Source organism: Oreochromis niloticus, linkage group LG8 (assembly GCF_001858045.2).
Source record: "Oreochromis niloticus isolate F11D_XX linkage group LG8, O_niloticus_UMD_NMBU, whole genome shotgun sequence".
In the NCBI taxonomy this organism is placed as follows: Eukaryota; Metazoa; Chordata; class Actinopteri; order Cichliformes; family Cichlidae; genus Oreochromis; species Oreochromis niloticus.
This window is the reverse complement of record NC_031973.2, coordinates 6,727,069-6,750,088: the sequence shown is the minus strand read 5'-3', so window position 1 is coordinate 6,750,088 and position 23,020 is coordinate 6,727,069. Positions and strand designations below refer to the sequence as shown.

Genomic DNA, 23,020 nt, shown 5'->3' with positions numbered 1-23,020 from the left:
TTAGAAACATTGTAATATTTTAGACCAATAATGAACAGAAAACTGATGAGTACGATAAAACTATCTGTCATTTATTTGAATGGATTGGAATGGATTATATTTTCTTTCTCTCATTAATGCATCCCTTCCATTACCTCTTAGTACTCAATACTCCAGTCAAAATGATTAGACTGCTCCAAAGGCTGCATAACCCTGACACAGTACTTATTTACACATTGCTAATTGCTATTATTGTACCCACTAACTGTGCCATTAGTCTGTGTTACTCTGTTCTGATAAGAATAAGGAGCTAAGATAGTCCCAGACTGCAATATCTGTGTATCTGATCTGGGCTGTCTGCCACTTAGAAAATGTAAATTAGTGACAATTATTCAGGCACCTCAGTCTGAGTAAGAAATACCTAATGGTAATGTTAGATAAAGCTCTCCATACAAGGTGCATTAATTATAATTATAGACAAGACAAGATGTTGTCTTAGTTGGAGAGAATTTAAGTGGTGGGTTTTATGGTGGCCTGGAGGCTCATGAGTGAGGGTCCGTGTGGGCTTATCGAGGTGTAAGCTATGACTACATTCATCCAAGCAAAGCAAAGAACCAAATCCTATTTCCAAAAAAAAAAAGACTGGATGCTGTGTACATTGCAAATTTTAAAAAGCGTGAAACCTCTATAACGAATATTAAAAATGTGAAATTTTATGTTTTTGAAAATATATACATGCTTATTTTGTTTTTGATACAAGAAAATGTTTTACAAAGGTCTGCACAGGGGAAACAAAGACTGAAAAAGTTTTATAATGCCTATAAAACATCTAGTGGAACTCAAATGGATATGAAAGAGGATCCCAGAAAGAAGAAGATGACTGTTTCTGAATCTAAAATTACATTTCATCATGGATGGTTCATAATATAATTAAGATTTAAAGGAACTGGAGAAAATTCTGGATGCATGGGACAAAGCCCTCAATCATTACTGAGTAGTCTTTGAAGCTCTCAGTCAGCTCCTCATTAAAAACAGACTCTGTCTTGGACATCACCGTATGGACTCAAAAACACTTCAGTAAACCATGCTGTAGATGTGGAGTGTCATTTGAGCCACCACTGCTGATGGTATGGCCTGTATTTATGTACATGGGTAGCCTTTACATCTGTGAGGACATTACTGAAGAAGAATACTGTTATATTTTTAAGGGAAGGCTTTGCTCATTTCTGCCAAAATGACCACATTTCTGCATGATTGCTGAGGCCATAAAGGAGACTCTAATATCATCCTACTTTTAATAACTGCCTAGAATTATCTGTATCTATATGTGTAAAAGCCACAACCAGTATAATCTATGTCTCACAAATGTTTGTTCCTGGAGTCAGAACAGTACAGAAGGAGCTGAAAATGTCAGAACTGGTCACTGTGGGGGAGTTTAAGCTCTTCTGGTCAGTGTGACTGCTTTTAATCTTACTTTTGTAATGATCTGTTATATGACTTAATCATATGGGAGACTTTTACCTGGATAAATAAAGCATAACGAAATGATCTCAAACACAGACTTTGTGTATATTAAAAACTTAAAACTAGCTGATTGTTGGTCATTTCAGTTATTATCATACCTTTGTTATAGAGAATTGCTTGTCCTGCTTGTCCTGTATAAAGATTCCAGGACAAAAATGTGAAAAAAATATTCTTCTTGTTCCCCTACAGCACCTTGTCTCCCCTCTCCTCCTGATGGTAATTACATTTAATGAGATCAGGGTTCATCCGCAGGGTGCACTTCTCCAAATTGCTCACAGCGTGGGGTCTGAAGTGGGATAGGGTAGGGGGTATCAGGACAGTCGAGGTCGGGGCCAGGAGTGTTTGCCCAGTGTTTGGGGTCAAGACTTGCAGTGGCTCTACTTGTCAGAGAGCAGTGAAACATGTCATTAATTTGTCTGCTTTTGTCCTGCTCGTTTGTTTTTCTGGTAGAGATAATCACGTGAAGGTGGTGCTTGTCTTGGCTCTATTGTGTGAAACTGTTGTCAGTCCATCACCACCCATCCCCTCAGTGCCCCATCTCTCCTCATTCCCTTTCTCCCCACTCCATGAATGGCCATTTTGCCACTATTTGCTGACTGCAGGGGGTGACCCCAACAATTTAGTTAATCCATTAACAACTAATTGTCTCCTCCTACTCTGTTGTTTGGACAAACAGCCTGGTGGGGGGAGGTCAAGTCCTTCTGACCTATAAAAGTCAAACCAGAAGAGCAGTGAGCCACTGTCACTGCATGGATACCTTCAGTACTGACTGTCTACACTTTGACTTGCACTTTTAAGCTCTGGATTTTTGTTTCGAGGTTTCCTTGCTTTCTCTTTGACTCACCTCTTTTTAAGTTAATCATTGTTCATTTTTTATCAATCCTTTTTGTGCATTTTGGAGATGTTTGGAAATCTGTGGTTCGTTTGTTTGTGTCTGTCCTTTTATGGGACAGAAGCACGTATATGGGCCTGGATGCTGAACATGCCCCACAGTCCTCCCAAAGAAGGAGCAAAAGCACTTCAACAGAGCGCTCCTGTTGCCAAACAAGTCACGGTAAGATACTTGAAAGTGGCCATGATTATTTTGTTTGAATTAACGAAATCATTTGTCATCTGTGGAAAAAGTATGAGAGCAACATGGCACTTCTGTCTTAAACTGGGCTTAAAATTTCAGGCAAAGTTTGCAATGATTTCCTTCTTTTCTTCAGGCTGCATGTGACCACGACAGAGCTTGTGGAAGGGGTTTCTCATGTGATCGCCACTTTGGCCTTTGTGTGCCTCTAAGAGGGGAGGGTCATTACTGTCGGAGAGATGCGCAATGTGTTCGTGGACTTAGCTGCATGTTCGGGAAGTGCCACCGCAGTATCCCCGATGGACAAGAGGGTAAGGGTGGACCAACAAATGTAACCAAATCTTTTAAATTTCCAAATTTTTCTTCAAATGAGACCAGAAGTGACCAGTGTTTCCTTAATCCAGGTGCCAGGTGTAAAGTTGACAGAGACTGTGGAGCATCCATGTGTTGTGCCCGGCATCATGGTGAGCAGGTGTGCAAAAGAAGACTGATGCTTGATGAGAGCTGTTATGTGCCTGATGGTGGTCTGGCATTCAGCATCAACCAGATTTGTCCGTGTGATGAGGGTTTACTTTGTCGTGAAAGCAGTGGAAAGCTACACAGAGAGTGAGTACTACAAACACTGGTTTTCATCATCAGATTTTTTACTCAACAAAAAAAGGGTTCGCTAAAGTGACTGATATCAAATCCACTCCAAAACTTTTAGTTCCATTGATCAATAAACGGGAAGTTTTGGGGTCTTGCAAAAAAATTAGGCAAATGACAATCACAATTATACCATTTTGTGGGTGTTAATTCAAATTCTTCCTGGACTTCCACACAATCGAATGGACATGCTGGCTTTTCTGGAGTTTTAGGCTTTGGAGGCCATTTAGGCATTTGTTCTATTGGTGAAAGTGCAGGTAGAGGACTAACTTCCCAGAAAGCTTTTAAGCCTCTCTGTTCCACAATACAATTTACAGATGAAATTTAAGCAGTGTTCACAGATGGAAAAATGAAAAAGCTTTTAGTTAAGACAGCAAAAGAAACAGCTCAGAAAAGTTGCTGTACATTGCAATGTAAATTTGTATGTTTGCATTATGTGCAGTGTATGATTGTCTACTAATCTACAGCCTTAGTAACAGCAAGACCCTTTAAGACCCTTTTTCTTTCATTCAGTATGATAATAACTACAACTCAGTAGTATGCTTTAAACATGGTTCGATTTGTCTAAAGTAATTGCTACATGCAAAGACTAACTTGGGTTTGTTTGTCTTTCAGGAGGGAGTTTATATACCAGCCAGAACGAGCAAGCTGGACCTGCCAAGTGCCCAGCCTTTGATACATTATCAACAGAAGTGCTATTTACTGTGTAAACATACTGTATATATTTAAATGTATATATTTCTAAATATGCTGTATTGTTATTAACTTTTATTAGAGACTTAAAGCAAGGTTGTTTTTAAGATTTCACTTTGTAAATTTTGACAAAAAGCACTACTGTATGTAGCTGGGCTCAACAAAGCTAGTGTCTTATCCAAAATCTTCATCAGGATCATTTGCTGATCTTTCTTTCTCTAAATGTCTGAAATGCTTCAAGTTTTAAGCATAAATTAAAGAAAGGTTTTCCAAAACTAATGAGCATAATTTGTGTTTCACAAAAATATATTAGTTTCTTCATTTTAAAGCTTCCAAGATCATTCCCAATCACTAATCAAAACATATGGGTAAAGAGTAAAGTACCTGTGCATACGGAAAACATTATATACATTTATATATTATAAAACATTTATATAATCCAGACTTTACAGACAAAGAATGTTTTGAAATCAAAATATGGTTTTTGGAGAATTTTGCCAAATAACAAAGATAGATAACAAAGGTAATTAAATATTGAAAAAATGAGAAGTAGCATCAGAATTATACACTTTTTAAAAAGTAATGACAGTAAAGTCACTATTATTCTTTAAAATACAATTGTTTTGGATTTTAGGTTTTTTTTTTTTAGATAATTTGTATACATTCATTTAGCATACAATCAATTAAAATGTAGATATATTTTGAGAAAAGTTCATCTTCTTGGATGTTTTGTTATCTTCCTTACTACAAAGCTCACCTTATAGTAATTTTCATACTGAATGTTTATATAATTAACTGTTTAAAGACTGAATTATGAAATAATAGCCAAAAATTCTTTATTAAACCTTCTGACAAGTTGTTAAAAAAAAACCCTAAATGAAATATTGATTGGAAATATAGGAGTTTTAATTTGTTTTACATTTGGTATTTTTTTCATAATTCATTGATAAAAAATGTATTGTGCAATTTTGTTTAGATTTGATTATGTAGAAGTCTCAGAAAACTCATGTTTCAAATACGATTAAACTGAAACGATTTTAGGTGCAGTATCCCTTTAAAGCACCAAGTCGACTGTGCAATCTTATGAAAACAGAGTCTGTCTCCCTCTGAGCACGTTTCTTGGACTACAGGAAGCAGTTACATAATATGAAGGAATCTTGCAACTCCTAATTGTTAGCATCACCAGATGCTGTAATGCTAGCTGTCCCCTGACCCATTCTTAGATCAGTATCTTCCTCGGACTACGTCGGGCATAGTCTGAGGGCCATTCACATGCTAATCGTCCACAGTTTGCCCCTTCAATTTCATGGTGACTTGAATTGTTCTGTGAAGGACATTAGTGTCTAACCTCTTTGCTATCGTGTTACAGAGCTTATCATTAAGTCTTTGCAAGGAGGTATTTGGTGCTGTGAATAGAGCCTCATGACAAGAAAGATTGGAAAGTCTTAGGATGTTTTATTAAGGTATTGATGTGTCTTTTATGACAAACCTTTTGATTTTATGAATAAACAGGATGTAAAAGGCAAAGAAGAATTTATGCCAGAAATAATGAACAGTCACTAATCACAACTAGAGTTAATAAGGCTTCAGGAAAAGCCAGTGTGACTGTTCTAAACCTGCCGGTGAGAACACACGTTTCACACACATAAGAAAGGCAAATGAGACAAAAGCGATATCTAATGGCACAAGACTTTGAGAAACCTTATATTGCCAAATGCTGCAAAACAGTGGCTTATCATCTCCACTTAAGAACAGAAGTTACCATTGTAGGTTGGCACGTATCACAGTCAACAATCGCATTTTGGAGGTATCTATACATGTCTGTTTGCACTATTTAGCTTCTTAAACGGTTTTCTATTCCTGAATGCTTTGTCCTCTAGCATAAAACGAAATAAAACCATTTTAGAATTTGAAGACATTTTAACGAGCTGCCTATTTCTCTTTTTACTCCAGATTTCTGTAAATATTCACCTGATGTATATTACAAAACTGATCTATCTATAACTATAAAAAGTGATTGTTTTTTGTGAAGTTAGCTTTTATTATTCTATTATTTCATATTTATCTATTTTTATACCCTTTATTGAACCATATAAAAGCTTCAGTGAAATATAAAATCCTTTTTACAAGAGTTACCTGCCCGTGTAAGCAGCAGCATATCATGTTACCAGGTATGGAGTTAAGGGCGTGGCCACCATTATTAACAGAGGTACCAATCATAGATGGTACAAAAGGTGGATGTAACCACCGTGATGTCACCCATTGGTTTGTGAAGTCCTATTTGTAGGCTCAAGATTGGTGTTTTCGGACAACTTTATTTAAAAACAAATTATGTGACAAAGATAACGCTTCCTGCAAAGTACAACCAAGCAAGCAAGTGAAATTTTAGCATTTTATAAGTTTATAAGTTATGTTTCTTGAGTCCTAACATTGTAAGAATGCAGCTTGGTAGTCTAGCTTAGCTGAGCTTTACCCTCTCACCTACAGGCGAACTTAACTTTTGGCTAAGGAAAACCTCCATAAACTCCAAAAAAGTAGTGTCCACAACTAGTGGTCTTCATGCAGTGTATAGTTTTATATAAATCATGTTGTTTTGGTCAGATGGGCTTAATTTGATAAAACTTGCATCCTTCTGGCTAACATTAGCTTACTTGCTAACACGGATCTATGTGCATGATGTTAATATTAGTTTTGCAACAATAGCAACACTGATCACACATAGAGAGATCACACATAAAGAGACTCGCTTTAAATTTTGCACTTGTCAAAAAATAATAGTTTTCAATGTATAAATTTAAGAATTCTCTATTAGCTGTCTCTAACACGGGGCTCTACAACCCTGAGAGCTAATCCTTTGAGACTTTGGTCATTTGAAAGTCAATGCCTGAGCAGGACAGAGAGCTTTTGTGAGAAGCTGACAATAGAGCTCTTAAACCCATCCTGCCAAGGGAAAAAGTGGAGATAGGAGAATGGGTGAAAGTCGATTAGCCTTACCTGTGATAGTATAAAATCCCTCCCTAGGTTATCAAGAGTTGTTAGCTCTTGAACCACCACTCCAGGTAAACTGCTAAAGAGCCATGAGGAACCTCTGACCTCAAGGTGGTTGAAGACATTACTTCTGTCAGGTAAGTGTCATATGTGTTATATTTTCTCAGACTTGCTTTACACATTATCCTGTTATTGATAATTCTTGAATTTCTCTGCAGCATCACACTATGGCTTTTGTCAGTGCACTGTTAATGCTGCTGCCTGTTGCATGGTCATGCATTCCCCAAAAAGCAGGTAAAAACACTTTGACACAAAGATTAGTATGTATTTAACATGCCTCTATAGCATTTATATGTTGATTTTTTGGTCATTGTTTTTTAATGCAAAAATCACCATGCATCCTAAAACCATGTCATATGAATTATTTTCATATATATTTGAAAATCATTCCTTAATGTGAATAAACCTCAAGAGGAAAAACAAAGAAGGAATTCATAACCACTACTGTCACAGTATGATTAAATAAACTGTAAGGTAAAGTGTATAATATTCTCTTTTTATTTTCATTTTTACTTCAGATTACGTTATGGTGTCATGTTTCCCTAATGCCATAATTGCCAACGTCCCAGACTGTCCTTACGGCTGGGAGATTGAACACTTGTCTCTCGGTGGAGTCTGTTACAATGGAATACACAGCCCAGGTTACTACCGCTTCATCATCCCAGATCTCACACCCAAAAATCACTCATACTGTGGGACTCAGTCTGAGGTGAGATGCCAAGTAGGCCATAATAACGGGTACTATGCAGCCATGCAGAGAGATTAATTTTGTCAGTTTTTCTTGAGATAATACCTGAGATTATTGTAGCATCTTTACCTTACAATACAAAGCACCTTGAGGCAGCTGTTGTTGTGTTGTTGGCACCATATAAATAAAACTGAATTGAAAGGTGAAATACTGACTTTTTATTTTGCAGACATAGGACAGGGACTGGAAATATAATGATAGCATATTATTACAGACATTATCAGTATGCTGTGCATCAGAATGCAAACTATAACATGTAATTTGTACAGAGAAAACAATGAATAAAACACTTCTCCTAAAAGTAAAAAATAAATAAATTAATTAAATATATATATATATTATATATATTTACAGATACACAAATGCAACAATTACATTTAGAGTCAATAAAGATTTCAACAGGTTTTTGCTGTGTTGCATTGCACTGGGAATAACAGACAATCAACAAGACACAGGGTCACTAAAATGCAATCATCCTGAAGTTATCCCAAGATCTATTAAAATGATCTATGTAGGTATTAATACTGCTGCATTATTTTTTGTAATTTGGTTGTAGTATCCCTTGAAGATAATATGATTTAAATACAGAGAAGTTTCTCTCAGTTTATTAAACAAAAATTAATAAAATTATTTTATACTCTTCATGCAACAGTACATGCCCGGCAAAGACCCCAAATACATCTTCTACAACTCCATTGTGTCCAACGATACTTCACTGACAGTCAGAAACCAGCCTGTGAACTACACCTTCAGCTGCACGTACCGAGCAGCCTACCTGGTTAATAATGCCGTCTTCAGCCAAAGGTAAGCACCAGTTCAGGACACGAGACGATCACAGCTGCTGTCTGGATGATATGTGCCTTCTGACCCAATGACTTGCAGCGTTTTTACTAAACCCTCTGCTTTTTCCAGAGTGGCTACAGTTTATGTCAACAATGGGAGTATAGGCACTTTTAGATCACAGTTGTCTATGAATGTGTTCACGGTGAGTAGCTGCTCAAAGATTCGCCCAGTGGAATCAACATGTTTAACGTAATAAATGCTTTTTATCAGTGTGTTTTTGTTATAAATAGTCTTTAATAAATGAAGGTATTATCGTGTACACGCTACGATCATTGGATGCAAATGAGAAACTGCAGACATCTTGAAAAACAAAAAATGTCCCATATTTCATAGAATTCAAAGTTCCTGTATGCCAAGGACGCTCCCTATGTGATTGATACATCTGAGATCGGCTCTGAAGTATTCATTGGCATCGAAGCAAAAGGTCTAAGTAACAGGTAGACTTTAGATGTTTGTATGTTTATTTTCGTAGTTTTAAAGGTACGATTCTCTCAGACTTCCAAACCACATTTGTCCTTTACATCTCAAAGATTCAAAGTTGTGATAAACAACTGCTGGGCCACTCCTTCACCTTACTCCACAGACAGGAAAAGGTGGAGCCTCATCATTAACAGGTACTAAAACACAAAAGGCTAAATTCAACTTAAGGAACATTTTGTTCCCACTTCTTTATGTTTTATAGGATGTTTAATTGCTGTTTTCCAACAGCTGCTCCTCTGACAACACTGTGACTATTTTTGAGAACGCCAAAGACAGCCGCTCCATGTTCAAGTTCAACTCTTTCCGCTTCCAGCGGCAGGAGAAGGTGTCCACTGTTTGGCTTCACTGTGAGGTCCAGGTGTGTGATGGAGAAAGGATCATCTGTCAGCCAGTGAGTGTTTTGTTATTTAATGATACCAAAAACATTATAGCACTGAAGTCGTTCCCATCTACATGTTGCTGTTTTGCAATTGCTCTTTTTATATGTCATAGTAGAAAAAGCACAGATGTTACTAATAACATTAACTGTGGCTCTGTTGTTAATTTCCAAAGTTTGACACGCACCAGATACAAAACCTGAAACATCTAAATGGAATTCGGCTAGTACAGTTTAGGAGTCTTAGTCAGTCTTCTTTAGCTCATCATCTCTGAGAGCTGATTTTCTCCCAGGCTTACCTGATTTCTTCCCTGGCAGCAGATCACTTAACAGATGTATTCACAATCCTGCAGGTTAATCTGGGCTGGCCAAACCGTTTTAGATTAAACTGATTAAACTCAATATCAATGGACTGATGCAGACTGCAAAGCTAGCAGCATTAGCCAATACATTTTAAGTCTAGCTTCCTCATAGCTCCATGTTTTGACCTTTGACACCATGCAATTATAAACTAAATAACAGATCCATAGAACATTGAATTCTGTGTCTTTATAAAGTTTAGTACTTTTTGTGCAATAACAATTCCACATTAGTGACTTTTCTCTACTAACAAAAAAGATAATTTCATATTCTGACTGGCTGTTTTTCAAGTTCTTCTACTGACCTTTAACATCAAGTTGAGTACAGTGTAAAAAAACAAACTAAACAGGAAACTATGGTTGCTTTTTCCTGAAGAGCCCCTGCTCTGTGAGGAGTTTGTCATCAGAGGTAGACCCGAATGGGGGGATCCTCACTGCTGAATTTCACATTAAAGGTAGAGTAAAACGTGGCATATTTATGACTGAGATCAATAAAGAGCAACTCATGCACTTGATTGTATAGTATGAACAGTACTGTCTTTGTTTTAACAGGTAATCAGTCTTCTAATAATGGACACATAACAGGTAAACAACAATGTGATGATAATTTTGATTCAGATCATAATCGCTACAAAAATAATCTGAGCAATTAAAAATTTTGATAACTAAGGTCTTTTATGCTTTAAATAAATAGAGTTTAACTAGAAATGTTTAAATCTGTGTATTGCTTTGTACATGAGCTGCAAAACCACTCAAGTTTAACATGAACTCATCCTCTCAAGGCTTAAGCTCAGCTAATCGTGTTTAAACTTGGTTCTCATTCACTGAGATTTGATCTGTTAATTTTTTTCTCCCTCCTTTAACAGGCGTCTCAGTGCTCATCCTGCTGGTGGTCCTGATAAACACATGTTGTGATTTCATCAGTGGATCAAGAATTTTATAAAACAAAATCATCAGTTTCCATAAACTCACAAACGCAGAGGGGAGTGCCACCCAGGACTCAGGGAGCGTATGAATATATTCCTCCCCACGCGATCATTATCTCACCAATATGATTTGTATTTAGCATGTTTATTGATGCTTTGAACCTTGTGTGATTTTTCACTCCTTCCTCCAATAAAGATTCATTAAATTTTGAAGGAAAAGGAATTTTTTTCCATTTGTTCCAAACCATAAAAAACAAAAAACAATTTCATTCAGTCCTTAAATTAAAACCAAATTTTTGGTCTGACAGCACTACAACAAACAGAGTACATGACTAAACATAATATGACATATTTTTCTATTTCCATGACACAATCCAGAGCAACTATAAAATGTCTTCTTTATTTCATGTTACACTGAAAATAAAAACTCTGATGTGTGATTTATTTATTCAAAGGAAAAATGAAAACAGATTTTAAATCTCATTGTTTTCTTGTCATGTTTATATGGAGTGTTTTATAATAGGAAGAGGTGTTTTTTTCAGCGATCAATCACAGGTCAATCACAGGTATTTGATTTTTCTGTGATGATAATAAGCATTATCAAACTTCTGATTTACGTTGTCTAACCAAACTCAGCAGTGATTGAGTTTAGTTATTTGTGAAATAGTCATATGACAATAATAGAAAAATACTCAATTACTGATTTATTTATTCTCTCCAGGTCTCAGTGGCCAAACTGTGCACAGCTGGATGACAGATGTTAATACAACAACCAGCTCTGCAGCTGTAAGAATAATTTAGAAATGCTTGATTAGCTTACAAAATATCTTCTTATGAGATAACTTTAGGCACGTCAGAGCTGACTACATGTGCCACAACAAACAGTTTGAATTGAACACTAAGCATTTTGAAATCATTTACAGCCTTGTGTGCAAAAGTGGATCCACTAAATACTTAAATCACAAAGAATAAAGACTTTGAACTACATTTTGTTAAATACATTTGTTGCAATCCAAACTGCAGTCTCTGTTCACGCATTGTGTTCTGCACTTTCACTTTGGCCTCCATCCACATTTTGTCTCCAGTTCTTTTTATACATGGATGACTCAAACTCATCTTGCATGGCATTTTTTAAAAGCTGTTAAAAACTGATATCTTAAAATAAATTTTTTCAGTATTCCCTGCTAATTAATAAGCGCCTTTTCTCTTTAAATGTGTACTGGAGGCATCATGGGTTCAGTTATAGGAGGTACAGTCAGGTTTTTTGGGGCTCTTTTGTCTTCACCTCGGGTCACTCCTGGTTTCTTCAATGGGAGAAAATACAGTAAAACAATAAAAATACAAGTCATTATACAATACAACATATATATATGTATATATATATATATATATATATATATATATATATATATATATATATATATATATATATATATATATTTGTGACTGTACCTGTGTTTGTACTGGTGAAGAACCACGGTCAGTGAAGACAGGATTAAATCCAGCTCTGTTCAGCAGCCAGTATGTCTTTTGAGTCCCTTTACCCTGTCACAAAGAGAAAGACATGCTGGTCAACCTAACATCTTTGTTATTTCATTGCGAAGGAAAAAATATTGCAGACTGTTCACCTTCATTTCAATTTCTCCTCTTTCTTCCAGTTCAAATGATCCAGCCTGGAAAAGAATGTCTGCTGTGGACTGAGATACATGAATCTTCAAGGCTGTATGTGAGAAACACATATACTTCTAAAGAGATATTTTAAGCACCTTTACCAAGACAAACCTCTAGTTTTGCATGTAAGTTCAACAGCTCTGCATGTTTAATCATGCCAACATGTTAATACAGACCATCACATCAAGTTAATTTTCACAACTACTGTAGCCTATTAGCGTGAAGATTAGCACAAAGTACAGAACCGAATGAAATATGAAAAATTAAGGGATTATCAACATAATTAGAATTCATCGTCAATTTCATTTCGTTCTCATACATTGCACCCAACATAAACTTTGATGTAGATTGTTATTGTCGTATGAGTGATGGATATATCTAACAAACCGAGGACACTGCATGCTAGCCACTGGTCTCTCTGTAGCCAATGGGGTCAGCCCTGGCTGGTCATGTGAAAGAATGCAGTCTTGTGGAACTTTGGCACTGACTTTGCTTTCAGGTCTTCAGACCCAAACTGTGCATCTATCATTTATAAACAATACCACGATGATCCATTCAAAAGTAGCCAAACTAGTTGACTGAAATCTAAAATTGTCAAACTTATAGTGAAGCAAGAAATCAGTTGAGTCATAATAGTTTTGGTTTATCTGAAAAATGCACTGTCATTTCTGCCCTATTAAAAAATTAAAGTGACAATAGTCACTTCAAATCATAGCACAACTACATAAATCTTATCTTTTCAGGGTTATTCAGAGTTTAAATTTTGAAATTTCAACTGCTTACTCACGTAAGCTGTTGCTTTCCATGCGAGAAGCTGTGTTCACTGTGTCACCAAAGAGGCAGTATCGAGGCATGGTGGTCCCTACCACTCCAGCAACCACTGGACCTACAAAATTTTTAAAATTCAGAATGGATTTTGTTTAAATTACTCGAACTTTCAATGTACAAACTATTTTTCCCACTACAAAGTCGTTCATACTTCTTGTCACTTGTACTTAGGTCTCAGTAATAGAGCTCTAGGAGCTTGTCAGTGACCATATGCTAGCCAAGTGGTGACAAAGGAAAAATGTGTATTCCATGACCAATTGGTGAGTGTTTGCTGGAGATTGCAGGGTAGTGACTAGTGTGAAATTGGTCCAAAAATTAGTCCTGGACCAAAAGCCCCCGTCCAATGGCTTTGGTCACTAGCCGATTTCCATGGTTGCCAGTAGTTTGTATGGAACACACTAACTTTTCTGTATATATTTGCAAATAACTGAGAAGTGCAACACAAGCCAAAAAGAGAAGTTTTGCCTTCAGCGTAAAAGTTGTGTCTTATTGGTGAAAACAACACATATTAAAAGGTGCAACTTTTACACTCAAGGCAAATAATCTCAATTTCCAGTTTTGCTTTGCACTTTTTGAAGTTGCACTACCTCTTTGTGGTTCAGCATCTTCCAAGCAAACTACGGGTAACCGTGGCAATCTGCTAGTGACCAAAATAATCAGAAGGATTTTTCTTTGTGCAGCATTCTCTTTGTGACTAATTTTACCCAGCAACAGCCACCAACCTCCGGCAATCACTCACCAACCAGTTGGGGTACTTTTCAAGACCTTCAAATTCTGTAATGCCATGGTCTCCATTGCTACTGTATCTTACCAGAGTGTATCCCAATGCGAATTGCAAGGCTCTCATTTGGCATGTGACGGATTCTGAACACCTTTATGCCTCTCAAGAAATGTAGCGCCATTGTGGATATCTCCAAAGCATGCAAGTTTCCACTGCTGATAGGTAGACCACTTGCCACCATGTATGCATCACCAATTGTTTCCACCTTGTAATGTAAAGATGAAAATGACATTTTTAAAATAAAATAAGGCTGGAAGAAAATAAAACATAGCACAAACAGAAAAAAGATACCTGAAATTTCAAGGAAATTAAAATTTCCATTAAATAATTGTAAATTGTTTCTTTGATTTCATGTAATAGCAAATACATTTTCTAAAGTTTTAACTTTTAAGATTTTGCTTTTAATCAGATATGATTTCTCTGCATTGCTGGTTAAATTTTTTTAATTGCATTTCTTAATAAGATAATCTAACTGGATGCTGAGTCAGTAAATATGGGAGGAAATGGTAAAGCTATTCTCATGTCTTGGTAAGAAAGTCAATATTTATTAAAATATCTATGGTATTGCTTTGCTTTTTATGATCACAGTATGTTCACTGTCACTTACTTTGTAGACATCGTACATCTTGATGATGTCATCAAAGAGACTGTAGAGGTCGTTGAGGAATGTTACCACTTCCATTGCAGAGCTGACTGAGCACATGGAAGTGAAGCCGACAATGTCAGAAAAGAAGATGGTGACCAAGTCATAGCTTTGTGGCTCCACTGACTTCCCTGACATCAGCTGTTCAGCAATATATCTAAAATCATTGAAAAAAAAACCACAAGATAAGGTTGACTGAGTATAGCAATACAAAAATATATAGTTCCTTTTTTATCAAGTACCTTGGCAACATGCTGGCGAGGAGCTTGTCTGCACGAGTTTTCTCCACCGTAAGCTGATTGGTCCTCTCCTCCACCACCTCCTCCAGGTGATTTGCATACTTTTCCAACTTGTCCACCATATTATCTAGAATGTTTGCATGGCTACAAGATAGAAATTCATCATTAACTCTTTTGCAATGAGGATTTAGTTAGGTTAAATCTTACTTAGATATGAGTAAGACTGAAGACGTTTGGAAGTTTTAGCTTGTGAACTTTAACATTTATGGGCATTATGGGAAATTTGTGTCTCACTTAAATAAAAATGTGGAATATGATTTTACACAAAAACTTTATAAAATAAAATTTTAGGGGTATGATATTACTTGTCTGGACTAATGTCTTTCAGCCGCCTCCGTATAGAACCAAATGGCGGTCGGTAGTCAGGGTTTTCACTCCAGCAGGCTTTTAGCAGTGCATTGATGTTCTCTTCAACCAGCTGCTCAGACAGCACTGGTCGGAGGGGTTCACCTTGAAAAGGTGTCCTCAACTGCATAATAATCTCTATAAGAACATGTAGCATTAGAATTTAATGGGCTATGTCTTTCAACTTTGGTTCAGACTAAAATATAATACCGGAAAAATTGCCATAAAACTTTGTACTTCAATCCAATGCTACATTATTTCATATATACTCAGTAATCCACAAAGATACTTCAGAACTTGGTTGAAACCATCACATTTTAAAGTCATTACAAAACTGGGATAGACTGATAATTACAGTGCAAAAAGAAAATGGAAGTAGAAATGCTTCTAATGGTGCCGAATTGCCAGTAACTGATTTTGGGAGTTGACAAAAAATTTGTAGGTTAAGACAGTTAAGAAATCATGCCAACCTTTGGGGTCCAGATTGATGTCCTGATACGGACCAGCTTTGGAGTTGTACATTAGTTCCCACATTATGATGGCAAAGCTGTAGACATCACCTTTGGGTGTTCCATTGAGCGGGGAACCGACCTGCCTGAGAAGCTCAGGGGCGATCCAGTACATCTCTAAAACATATTCTTGTGTGTTACTTCTCCATCATGTGAATTTATTTAGGATTACAGTGATTATTACAACAAATTCTGATTTCACATCACTGACCTTCGTAATTGGGGTTTTCCAGTGAGTTCATCTTGCCTTTGTTTCCATATTTAAACTCCCACAATCCAAAGCCAGAGAGTTTGATTTGTAGTCGGCTATCCACCAAACATGTGCTAGGTTTCAGGTTCCCGTGAAATTTTAGGCTACTCTTGTGAATAAACTCCATTCCCTGGACAACAATTTAAGTATTTTAAGATTTAAATAGTAAAACATTTCAGATTACAAAATACATATTCAGAATTTTAACATATAAAAGTAAACCCCCCCCCCAAAATGGTATAAGTACAGTTTGATGTCTATTTTAAAAATGTGAAAATACATTTCCAATTGATTTTTTAATTTAATTCAGAACTTATAAAAAGATTAATTAATAAATTAATTCATTCAGCCATCTGTTTCTTTTTGTAGATATGTTTTAATTATTTTATTTATTTATTTTTACAATTTCTTAGTCACTTTATTGTTAATAAAGTTCCTGCTATGGACCTGAGTACATTTTTTAAATTGTTATTAGAATAAGAAATTTAATCAGTAAATAAACAGACTTACATTGACAATGTCATATGCAAAAGACAGCTTGAACATCCCATCTAAGTCAACGTCCGAAGCCTTAAGAACATCCTGCAGAAATATGCCAACACAGTTCACTTTTAAGTTAAAGGTTTATTTATGGATAGATGTTCAATTTCAATGCAATCCATTTTGAAAAAAGAACCTTCGGACTTCACTGACCTTCAAACTACCTTTCTTGCAGTATTGAAAGACCAAACAAATGTTTGGTGGTTCGATGCATGCACCAAAAAATTGCACCAAGTTCTCATGTTTCATCTCTTTCATCTGTCTTGAAGAGTTTAAGAAGGTTAGGTACAAAATAAATAAAAAGTGAAGTAAAAAATAATAGGTTGTAGTTCAGTTAAATACAGTCCACCTGGATTTTTGGCTGTTAGAGTTTTCAGAGTAAATAAAAAGTAAATTATGTTTTATCTTGAAAAAAATTAGGAACTTTACCATATTGAACTCTGCGATGATCGAAGGCTTTTGGAAATTACAGCTAACAGGGTTCTCAGTGTATTTGATGGCCACTTGATTTCCCTATATGAAAATCAAAAAACTTTAGAAATATACATATCTTAAAGTCATACTAAGTAAAGAAAAAAAAACACCTCTTTATTTAAAAAATAAAATAAAAAGTTAATTACATAAGCATTAAAAGCTTTCTTTATAATTCATATTTTGATACATTTTCTTTTGCATTTACATTAAATAATATTTAAATAATATTTGAAACTAGCCATTCAGACAATAAGCTTGTTAACTGAATTCATAAAAGCCTATATGATACTCAAACTGCAATTCACATTTATTCAAGTCAATTTTGAATTTGAATGTGATTTGAATTACACGTATATTCTGTGTTTGTCTAAAACATGCCCTATGTTATCATTATGTTTAACATGTACACGTAATGGATCAGGTATTCTGTCCTCAATATAGGTGAACTGAGACTGCCAGAAGCAAAACAAAGAGCAGAAGCCATAAAGACTGCTTTAGCTCCGGTTGTGTGGCTTTAAGTTTTGTGTTGGAAAAAAGAGATACCATCCTTCTCTACCTTTAACCTTAATATAGTCCCAAAAGTTACACAGGCTCACTGTAAACTCAGAATAAAACTACTACCTGGTAGAGGCCTATGGTGGTGTAGATATGTTCTTTGCCTGCTTTGTCCCTCAGGTCGTAGCTGTTGGTGGATAAACTGGCCTGAGAGCTACCGCTCCCAATATGAGTACCTGAATTGCTTAGAGACATACCCTGATTTCCCTGAAGGAAAAAAAAACCACATGTGAAATCTTGTACACTTATCATTGTTTAACTTGACAACACCTGTCGAATGCTCCTACTGTAGGTTCCCTGATGATGGTGATGTCATTGTAGTTGATCATCCACCAGTAGGAGTCTTCCAGCCTCGTCTGGAGTCGTAACTTCTGCAGCACCAGCACCCCAATGCTCAGAACTGCCAGTACCCCAATAACAGGGAAGGTCGCAAGAAGAGCCAGCAGGGCAATGTCTGTGTACAGTGAGAGCAGTAAGTTATGATGACAGTTAGACATCAAAGTTTCTTTAAACAGAATAAAGACAGAATAAAGTCTTAGTGGTTTGAAACGAAAAATTTAGGTAAGGCGTGAAGTCAAGCTGAGCTGCAATCTAGCACACTGGTTGATCATGGCAGACTCAAATAATTTGTGCTTTTAAGCTGCTTAAGGGATGTCCACATCTGCTTCACATCTGCAAGCCACTTTGCAACCTAGTAAGTCCACTCTGTATTTTGTATCAGCTCTGCTCTGTGCTTGGACGTTGCTGCTGCTCTCTCTACCTGTGCCTTTCCACACATGGGTGTGGAAGTCCCAATAGGCATATGAAAAACAAAAACTGAAATCTAATTCCATAAGGAATAAGTTTTACCATTAGTCACCCATTCACAGATTTCATTGTTGAAGCCACATTCTGGCACATCAGGTGGAGGTCTTCCTTTCGGCCACACCACAGACGCAAACATTGAAGTTGGTCTGAAATAACAGATTTTCTGATAACTACCATGTCTCTGTTGTGTTTTTTGTGTTATCATTGAGATGTGACTGAAGATTGTTGTCATACAGATGTGATACAAAACAATTTGGTACCTGATATTTTTGGTGTGACTGTCAAAATGGAGGATTGGGACAAACTTGGTGATGTCACCTGTGTGCTGGAGGTCATAAATTGAGTAGTCTAGATTTCTCTCTCCCTCTTCATCAAAATGGACCAGTCCAGAGGCTCCTGCAATGACAATCTGTTAGTGAATCAAAGTGTCATAGAACATTATGTGTCACCCTTGAGTTTTATTGTTTTAACAAAGTGTTTGTGGGTGTAACTACAACCTATTAAAAGTCAATTCACCCAAAACATCCAGTATCACGCATCCTCTGCCCATGGATCTGATTTCAGTATCAATCTGTGTTACATCCAGAGATGAAACTACTTTTAACTACAGCAGGTTAAAAAATGCCGACAGCTAGATTGTCTCACTTTTGTAGAGATGAGGAAACACAATTTTGTCCTCCCCCTCTAGATGTAAAATTTGAACTTGGATGACAAACTCTATAACGCGAGTTATCTGAAAAAAATACAATTAAGGTAAATTTAATTCATTTTTTTTAACACTGTTGGACTGTTGACTACAACTACAGTTGTAGACTGTAACAGGCCCAGAATTATCCTCTTTATTGCTGATGGATAATGCTGATGGTCTGCTGATGGTCAGCTGACATCAGCAGACCATCAGCATTATCCAAATTTATAACAACAAAACAAACTGTTAGCACTAAACTGATTATTTCCTTCACTAAAGCATATAGAAGACTTTCAAGAACCAAATAAAAAAACAATATTTGCACTTTACACTGAGTCAAAATTAAAATACAGGTATTGAATTGTGTAGCTACCATAAAATTGAAAGTTGCTTCTTTTTTTCAGGATCTGTAATAACTCCCGACCATCATGAGGGTCTTTGCCATCTTTCAGGGCTTCCTTCAGTGCCATCGCGTACAAAAGCACAGCGTCATGCAGATAGGCAGAGTATGGGCTAACCTGAAACACATTGAACCAGTAAAATAAATATATGAAAGTTCAGTATTTTCCACGATCAAATTTATGCTTTTATTTTCTGTTCCCTGTGCCTACTTGCCTCTTTTTGAGATGTTAGGTTACTCCGAAACGGATGTCCGTTTAGTCTTTCAAAAACTTGTTCAAAGAAATTATAATACTCGTAGTCTTCGTAGGATTTCTGGGCAATAATGAACACCATGTCAAAAGCTCTTATGGCAACCTGGTCTATCCTGCTGTTCAGGGCATTTTTCCACAAGTTATCCTGCTCAGGAAAAAAAGTTTAACATGAATAATACATGCGTCAGTAGATGCATAAGCACTTTGAGTACTCCAGGAGAGTTGAAAAGCGCTATATAAAAATCAGTCCATTTACTATTTACCATAAACACCTTTAATCAATTTTAACGGCTCATAAAGATTTAACTCAGTCTGGAAGACGGATGCTATGATGCTATTTTATTTAAAAACAAAGCAAAATGTGCACTAAAACTGTATTTCAGCCTTTAGTTTTAGATAATGTGTGCATGATTTCCTGATAAATACAGTTCTAAAACACAACATATCCAACTCCAGAGTCATTGGAAAATTAATTTTTGGAATTTCTGGGACTAATTAAAAAAATTCAGGAGGCTGTACATAATTAATGTTCCTGACTTTTGTTTGATAAGAAATATTCTCAGGATATAACGAATTTAATTAAAGCTTACCTCTCCTGTGTCTTTTCAGGCTTTGTTGTCTTGGTGTCCCCATTTGTTGGTGATTTACACAGCTGAATATTTTTCTTACTGTGCTGTGAAAGTTTTACTCACCACAGTGCCACTGACCTCAAAATGTTGTACCAGGAAGAAAACGTAGTCGCCATTCATCAGACCCTGACTCTCAGCCTCCAACAAGAGAGCCATAGTATCCTCTTTGTTCGATAGCACCACGATAACTGAAGAAGGGTGGATGAAGAAATTAGAATTCAATTAAATTTTATTTATACAACAAATAAGATGTTCACAAAAACAAGGTGCTTCTATTTTAAGGTAAAACCCCTTCAATAATAGAGGTAGAATCACAGAGATCCTCTAGGCAACAGTGGGGAGGAAGAGCTCCCTTTTAAGTGAAAGAGACCTCCAGCAAAACCAGGTTCAGATTATGGGACAAAGGGAACAAGACAACAGAAAAGAAAAGCCAAACAAAAAGCAGACAGAGGACAAACTATTGCAGAGAGTAAAAAGAAAAGGAATTAAACAGAAACAGATGACAGACAAAAAAGTGGTTTCATAGTTTGCTACAAATTGCTCATAGACATTTCTCTTACCTCTAGCAACCTTTGAGATGTACCTAACATTCTGTTGAACTAACTGGGGATTTCTGGTGTCAAATTTAACCACTGCAGTCAGCTTGAATTTGGCTCGCAGAGGATTCTCAATCGTTTTCCACAAAGCATCAACCTTGTCCCAAGTATTCGAGTCCAATCCCCCGCCGATCAAAGCTACGTGACTCCACCCGAAGAACTCCAAGGTCTTCACCAGGACCTCGGCGCTTCTTCTAAGAGGGGGCATTACAGTGATGTAGGAATCGTACATGTCTCTGTCATCCATTTTGGACGATTGTCCCACAAAGCCAAACATTGGGATGTTCCATTTAGACGCAATGAGACCAGTCACCTGGAAAGCAGTTTTAGTAAGTAAAATTTAAAGGGTAAGATTTTTTTTTTTTACAAACACTCTTTTAAAACACAAAAGGGGTTGGCTTATCAGAAAATGGGAAAGCAATTGAATTAATATTAACTTGAAAAGGAAAACGTCAAAGCCTTACAACCACAGACTGTTTTTATTTAACTAAAATGTCTTTTTTTAGAAACACCAAGAGATTTATAACATAAACTAGTCCCTGATGAGGGGAACAACTACTTAATAACCTGCAAAATCAACCACCTTCTTTGGGTGTATGGATGTACAATTAATTTTTGAAAATGGTCATATTTCATGACCCATCCATATACTAAACTGATAAATTGCCTGATTTGTTTTAGGAAATATAATATAAGCAATATTTCTCCAGTTTTCCATGTTCAGTCAATCTCTTGTCAGTAATGTAAATTTGTGCTGATTAGTTTACTATTGTGTGATATGGCAGGTTATTGTTGTAATAAGAAGGCTTTAAAACTGACTATAATTAGACCTTGGACTTCAATCAGTCAATTTAACAAATTGTTTTGATGGTTTGATCCAAAAGCTTCCAGCTGCAAAATAAATCTAAAACTCAGAATCTTATCCTCTCCTCTACTGTCATTTTCAGTCTTTGCAGAGACTTCCCATGGCCGATTCTGGACCACTTGAAGAGCCAATTTGGCCCACAAGTCATATGTTTGACGCTCCTGTATTGAATGAGTCTAGCATACAATAACAAAATGTTAGAGTAAATACAGGTAAAGTCATTTAAAAACCATCAAATGCTCTTTATTTACGGAATTTTATAAACTTTTAGGATGATTGACAATACATCAAAAAGAACCATACTTTCTGCTCTTATATTATATTAGATGCAAATATTGTTCCTATATTGTGTTCTTAACTTATGCAGGATATGTATTTCACATAATCAAAAACATTAATTTCACATGAATTATACCTCAGCTTCTTCAGGACACGCTGGACCAAAGAGCGCAGACACCTTTTCTTTCCACACCTGGTGAATAAATGCTCCTAGGGACTCTTTGGGACTACACTCGGTGTCCTTGAAGACAAAATCCAGACTGATGTTTCCCAGGAAGGTGGGGTTGGCGTTCACCTTCTCCACAGCTATCTGTATGGCTGAGCCCAGCCGCAGGGCGCTGAAAGGGAAGGTCATGTTCCAGGGAGCCTGGAAGGCAATGAGCAGCTTGTGAGGCTGAGATCCATTGGTGCCATTGCTGATGCTAGCAGCAGCAGTTAACACAAGTGTGAAGTGAAGCACCAGCATTGGACTCGTGCCACGGCAATATACCCCCCTCAGCATCACTCTCATCCTGTTAGTGGCTTCGTGTTACAGAGCTTAAATACGCACCTTCACTGGTGATGCTGGACATTTGGTTAGGGAGGGGAAAATGTAAATTCTAGGAGGAGAGGGTGGTATAGAGAGGGAAAGTTTATTATTGTTTTTGTGGTTTGATCCTCTATTCAAAAAAACTTTTAGTTGATACACAATTCAAATAGTAGAATTTGTGCCTCTTTACTTTACTTCTGTGTAGCTCATATTTTTATCCAGAAAACACTCAGCAATCCACATAAGAATTCATAATTAACCAAAGATTAACTTTTGATTTTATTGATTAACAAGATATGCACTTGATTAGGTTTCAACTACAATAGACCAATAAATCCAACTGGTGCCACATTTATGTCCACATGTAGTCACTGCTTGCAATCATA

The 23,020-nt window shown here is 36.5% G+C and overlaps 3 protein-coding genes across 4 annotated transcripts; 2 read left to right on the top strand and 1 right to left on the bottom strand.

The window, feature by feature from the left end:
* Positions 1-2,205: 2,205 nt before the first annotated feature.
* Positions 2,206-4,170, top strand: LOC102077794 (dickkopf-related protein 3). The gene is made up of 4 exons (XM_005453789.4): positions 2,206-2,557; positions 2,712-2,886; positions 2,980-3,181; positions 3,836-4,170. The coding sequence occupies exons 1-4, from the start codon at positions 2,405-2,407 to the stop codon at positions 3,894-3,896; spliced, it is 591 nt and encodes a 196-aa protein (XP_005453846.1). The 5' UTR covers positions 2,206-2,404; the 3' UTR covers positions 3,897-4,170.
* Positions 4,171-5,409: 1,239 nt separating this feature from the next.
* On the top strand, positions 5,410-10,893 carry tectb (tectorin beta). Of its 2 annotated transcripts, XM_025909619.1 has the most exons (12): positions 5,410-5,720; positions 6,935-7,038; positions 7,120-7,195; positions 7,480-7,670; positions 8,362-8,513; positions 8,622-8,694; positions 8,886-8,989; positions 9,083-9,166; positions 9,261-9,423; positions 10,144-10,222; positions 10,320-10,352; positions 10,634-10,893. In XM_025909619.1, exons 3-12 carry the CDS (start codon positions 7,129-7,131, stop codon positions 10,708-10,710), a joined length of 1,023 nt encoding a protein of 340 aa, XP_025765404.1. In that variant the 5' UTR covers positions 5,410-5,720; positions 6,935-7,038; positions 7,120-7,128; the 3' UTR covers positions 10,711-10,893. The 2 variants fall into 2 exon arrangements, with proteins under 2 accessions (XP_025765404.1, XP_003448782.2); XM_003448734.4 differs by lacking the exon at positions 5,410-5,720 and having other exon boundaries at positions 6,740-7,038.
* Positions 10,894-11,416: 523 nt separating this feature from the next.
* gucy2g (guanylate cyclase 2g) lies at positions 11,417-22,675 on the bottom strand. The gene is made up of 22 exons (XM_003448733.5): positions 22,242-22,675; positions 20,926-21,274; positions 20,444-20,553; positions 19,699-19,881; positions 19,457-19,601; positions 18,656-18,791; positions 18,438-18,541; positions 17,876-18,042; positions 17,655-17,795; positions 16,989-17,072; positions 16,713-16,817; positions 16,530-16,601; positions 15,981-16,149; positions 15,731-15,886; positions 15,221-15,398; positions 14,859-14,999; positions 14,581-14,773; positions 14,004-14,178; positions 13,152-13,250; positions 12,322-12,413; positions 12,146-12,238; positions 11,417-11,997 (listed from the first exon to the last, which is right to left on the bottom strand). The coding sequence occupies exons 1-22, from the start codon at positions 22,614-22,616 to the stop codon at positions 11,902-11,904; spliced, it is 3,363 nt and encodes a 1,120-aa protein (XP_003448781.2). The 5' UTR covers positions 22,617-22,675; the 3' UTR covers positions 11,417-11,901.
* Positions 22,676-23,020: the final 345 nt, after the last annotated feature.